General features: G+C 43.0%; 1 protein-coding gene across 1 annotated transcript; it reads left to right on the forward strand.

Moving 5' to 3' along the window:
- The first annotated feature begins 1,739 nt into the window (after positions 1 to 1,739).
- Positions 1,740 to 4,667, forward strand: LOC114049951 (small proline-rich protein 2H-like). Its single transcript, XM_027871434.1, has 2 exons — positions 1,740 to 1,843; positions 3,933 to 4,667. Exon 2 carries the CDS (start codon positions 3,954 to 3,956, stop codon positions 4,242 to 4,244), a length of 291 nt encoding a protein of 96 aa, XP_027727235.1. The 5' UTR covers positions 1,740 to 1,843; positions 3,933 to 3,953; the 3' UTR covers positions 4,245 to 4,667.
- The last annotated feature ends 458 nt before the right edge of the window (positions 4,668 to 5,125 follow it).

Raw genomic sequence — 5,125 nt, forward strand, 5'->3', positions numbered from 1 at the left:
GTCTGAGACTGAATTTGAACTTAGGTATATCCTGAGTCCAGGTCCAGCACTCTATCTCCTGAGCCACCTAGATGTCTCTAAGAATATGGAAGACCATCATTACGTGTTTATTGAATCAATAAATGAATGATCAAATGAATGAATGAATGCCCAACTAGATAATGAAAAATATTAAGAAACTAGGGCCATATTTTGGATGGACAGAAAGAGGAAATAGAGAGACTTTAAGAAACACATCACAAGCCTTGTACAAAGGAATGATAAACTGATGAGTCAGTTGAGATATCTCCTTGAATTCTCTCCCTAACAAGAACAGACCAGGTAATGGCTTTTTGATTTGTTCAATGATAATTTAATCTTTCAAAAGGTGTAGGAACCCACCAGGGGTATTCTGAATTTGATTCTCACTGTCATGGAGGAACTGGTTGCTAAGGTGGAAATGGTGGGAAGGTTGGAAGGAAGTGACGACTCCATCCTGAAGTTTGGGACAGAGAAGGTTAGGAAATCTGGGCTTAGTCTGACAGGTACCTTCATTTTTGGGAAAGCAGATTTCATTAAGTTCAGGGGGAAAATAGGAGTATGATCCCATGAAATAACATGCTTCGGGCTAAGCCATCTCAAAGGGAATGCTAAAGAATGAAATTCAAAAGGCACAAAGGGGAAAAAAAAATCCCAATTAGGAGAAAAACTGAGATTGGTCTGAAAAGACCAATGTGAATGTGCAGGCAATTCACCAACCAACTTGAATGCTGAAGAAAGAAAGGCACAGAAAATGGAAGTAAATGCAGATAATAGAAAATGTATGTAAGAGGGAAGCACAGTCTTATAAAAATACTGCAGGAATGCTAAGGCTCAGAATGAGTTGAAGATGGTGAAGGAAATGTAAAGGCAACAAAAAGGGTTTTTGTTTTGGTGACATTGGAAGAAAAAAAGGGGGCTCAACGAAGAGATAGGACATTTTCTTCAGGTGGATGAAATGATAACTGACAGCAATGATGAGTCACTGAATTCTTATTTCATTTCTTTTTTTTTTCAGCTAAGGAGAATGGTCTTTGCCCCAGAAATGACAGGACAAAGTGGCTAATAAGAAGTTGATACCCAGGATAAGGAAGGAAATAATTTGAAAGCACCTAATTGCTCTTAAAGAGGACCACCAAGAGGGTGAAGAGCCTTAAGTCTATGACATATGACGATTGAATTAAAGGTGTTAGCATGCTTAGCATGGAGGATCTCTTGGGGGCCATGGGTGCAGAAACAGGAGCAATACAAAACCATCACAAAAAGGCACCTTTAGTCTTCACGTGAGGAAAAATTTCCTAACACTTGAAACTAATCAAAATAAGAATGAACTGCTGTGAGAGGTGACAGATTCCCTTTTCTTGGAGGTCTTCAAGAAGAGTTTGGATGCCACTTGATGAGAATGTTAGAGTGGGGCTTCCTTTAATATATGGCTTGAACTAGATGACCACTAAAGTCTCTTCCAACTCTTAGATTCCATGATTCTCTCACCCGCTGCAAAGCTTAGATACCCCAATACTTTCAACACTGGCAAAGATGGGATAGATTCAGTCGATTCTGTGTCTCCTTGGATGAGTCACTCACAGGCAGGCAGCTGCCCCAGGGAGGCTTGCAAAAGAGGGAGGTTCTGGTAATGAGGGTGAGGGTGGCAAGTCATTTTCAGAATTACAGGTAGATTACGTTTTGTTCGGGAGATAATTGGGATTGCAGAGATGGGACTGCCCCTACTTCCTCTGGGCAGGACTTCCCAGCTCTATAAAGGGACTCTTGCTGACAATGCAGCCATCCACCAGCCACCTGGTCTTCATCTGCGTTGGAGCATCTGGTGAGTCTTAGATTCTTCAGGGCTAATCTTGGGGCTGGGATTCCTCTTGGAGGCTGATGGGCAGAGGAGGCAGTCTGGTGGAGTGGAGAAAGTCTCGGCTTGGGAATCAGAAGTCCTGGGTTCTGGGTTCTAGTTCCTACTCTGCCTCTAACTAGCTTTGGAACCTTAAGGATATCACTTACCCTCTTTTAGCATGAGTTTCTTCATCTCTATAAGGTTTCTAATGGCCTATTAGTGATCTTGAAGGTGCCTTTGTGTCCTGGGAGGTCAGGAAATGCTTTCCCTCTCTTGCTGTATCCCCAGTGCTCAGCATAGCATCTGGCACATAGTAGGCATTTAAATGTTTGTCAGTTGAATGATCATTGTATGTTTCTATGAAATACCACAACTAGATAATTTCATGTTAAATACCTAAGATGCTCTTGTGGAACACTTTTGATTTGTCCTTATTGACACTGAAATTAGCAAAATTGATTAAAGAGCCCTGGTCAGAAAGGAAGAGACCTGAGTTTTTATCTTACATCTGTTACTAATCAGCAATGTGGCCTTGGTCAAGTCACTTTTGTTCTGGGTCTTAATCATCTTTCAAATGATTAAAGGTGAAAAGGGCAGCTAGGTAGTGCAGTGGGTAGAGAACTGGGCCTGGAGTCAAGAAGAATCATCTTCCTGAGTTCAAATCTGGCCTCAGATACTTACTAGCTGTATGAACTCGGGCAAGTCACTTACCCTTGTTTGCCCCAGTTTCCTCATCTGCAAAATGAGCTGGAGAAGGAAGTAGGAAACCGCTCCAGGATCTTTGCCAAGAAAACCCCAAATGGGGTCACAAAATGTCAGATATAACTGAAATGACTGAACAATGACAACAAAAGGTGAAAAAACCTTTTGATAAGATCTAAACTCTCCTAGCTCTGGCACAAAGATTCTTTTTGACCTCCAAGATCATTTCTAAAACTACAATTTTATGATATATGTTATGGAGGCAGCATGGTAGGGTATAGCTAAATTTAGATTCAGAAGACCTGAGTTCAAATCCTGACTCTGTCACTTACTACCCACCTGTGTGACCTGTGGCAATTTACTGGGCCTCAGTTCTCTTACTTGTAAAAAGAGGGAGGAGGATTAGACAATGTCAAAGATTCTTTTTTGCTCTGAATCTTCAACTTTTGTTTAATGAGGCTGATGCAGCTGGTTGTCTGGTTTGGGGTATTCAGAAAAGGTTGCTGAAGGGTCTTTAATAGATTGTTTTTGTTGGCTTGCCTGTAGGTAGTGCTGAAACATACTTTGTACAAGAAGTAAAGAGGCCCAGGAGAAATCTAGGAAGGACCTTGAACTAAAGGATGTTTTGGAAGGTGTTGGGGCCCCATCCTCCTTTAGAGGAGTCCAAGGGTTAGAGCAGAATCTCCCTTTTGACCGTCAGAGTCACCCATCTGAGGGTGAGCTTCTGGGGCAGCATGGGAGTCACTGGTACTGTCTCTGTACAGCTTGTGGCATATAAGGACCTGTGGTTTGGAGAATGAACTGAGGACGGAGAGAAATTAGCTAGAGGGAGCAAGGAGTAGATTACCTAATGAAAACATTGAGCTTAACTTGGTAGGTCACACACAAATCACCTATTACCTGTCTTGAATTAGAATCTCTTCCAACTAGGAAGGATCTGCTAGAGCTTATACTCCTCATTTTAAGCATTGAGACTCCAGGGTAACTTTTCTGTGATGCTATGTTGGGGGAATGGTGTGAGGGGAGAAATTATGACATCAGCTCACTTTATAGCATTTTACAGTTTATATGGAACTTTGCTCATATAACAGCATCATGAAGTAAGCAGAGAAATAGGGCAATATTCTTATGCCTACTTTGGAGTTGGAAAAACTAAGTGTAAGAAAAGTTAGGTGACTTGCACAAATCATACAGCTAGTGACTGTCAGACACAGGATTTGAATTTAGGTCTTCTAACTCACAGTCAAGTGGCATTTGAAACCCTAAAATTTAGCCCAAGATTTCTAAGATCATACTTAGTTCAACAGGAGGGTTCAGGCCATCCTGCCCTTAAAAGTACCTGACTGGGAACACTGTCTTTTGTTTCTTTCAGATTCCCTGAGATCCAGAAAGGATGTCCTACCAGTATCAGGAACAGTGCAAACAGCCTTGCCAGCCTCCTCCCAAATGCCCACAGCCTTGCCAGCCCAAGTGCCCTGAGCCATGCCCTCCCAAGTGCCCACAGCCTTGTCAGCCCAAGTGCCCTGAGCCATGCCCTCCCAAATGCCCAGAGCCATGTCTTCCCAAGTGCCCAGAACCATGTCTTCCCAAGTGCCCAAAGCCAAGTCCACCACAGCAGTGCCAGCAGAAATGCCCCCCGTGCCCTCCTCCCTGCCAGCAGCAGTGCCCGCCCAAGAGGAAGTAACAGTGCCTGATGCTGGCAGCACTATGAAACAAGTAGCTTGAGCAATCCTATGGATATCTGAGCTTCCAGCCATTGCCTCTGAATCTCCATGCTTCTCTGCCTTTGTTCTCCCCTGAAAGGAAAGTCAAGGAGAAGGCTTTTTAGAGTTGTAGTCACTTCAGGAACGTGACCTCTGCCTCACTCCCATCTTCCACCCCCATCATCCCACTCCTGGGATGAGAGACTACAGAGAAAGTACCAACCTACTCTACTCCAGGCTTCCTGGAACCTCAATCGAAGGACAATCCTGAGAGACCAGACTCCTTGGCCCCCTGCCACTTCATGAGCCCTCCTCTGTGCTGCAACCTGGGTGGTGATTTCCATTCCCTGAGCCCTTGTAACTCTCCTCCCACTGACTCAAATAAAGCGTATGTTTCATGGTGACACCTGAGTTGTTGTTTTTCTTGCCTTCCTAGTCCTCACCCTCAATTTTTCAGGTGGTGTCAGATCTGTCCTTATGAGTGTTTTCTATTCCTGTTTCATAACTTGATCTAGAATTTCTTTATCAATGGGAATAACAGGATAGTTTTGCTTGTGCATAGCGTTTCTTGGCTTATATCTCTTATGATTGCTCAGTTATTCCTGACAAGCACCCTCTGATGAAGGCAAGGCTCTGGCACTGTCATCCTCATTATTTTTAAATGATAAAACTGAGGCACTGTGAATTTACATGACTTCTTCAAGATCACACAGTGTGCAAGGGTTTGATGTAGGATGCAAACCTCAGTCCTTTTGCTTGCTGTCCAGTTGTCTTTTATGACACTACTCTTCTCTACTATGAATTGGCTTCAGTTTACTCTTATCTTTCTTAGTTTCATATACATATACATACATATATACAT

The sequence above is a fragment of the Vombatus ursinus genome, unplaced genomic scaffold (assembly GCF_900497805.2).
Source record: "Vombatus ursinus unplaced genomic scaffold, bare-nosed wombat genome assembly UNPS02014798.1, whole genome shotgun sequence".
Classification (NCBI taxonomy): domain Eukaryota; kingdom Metazoa; phylum Chordata; class Mammalia; order Diprotodontia; family Vombatidae; genus Vombatus; species Vombatus ursinus.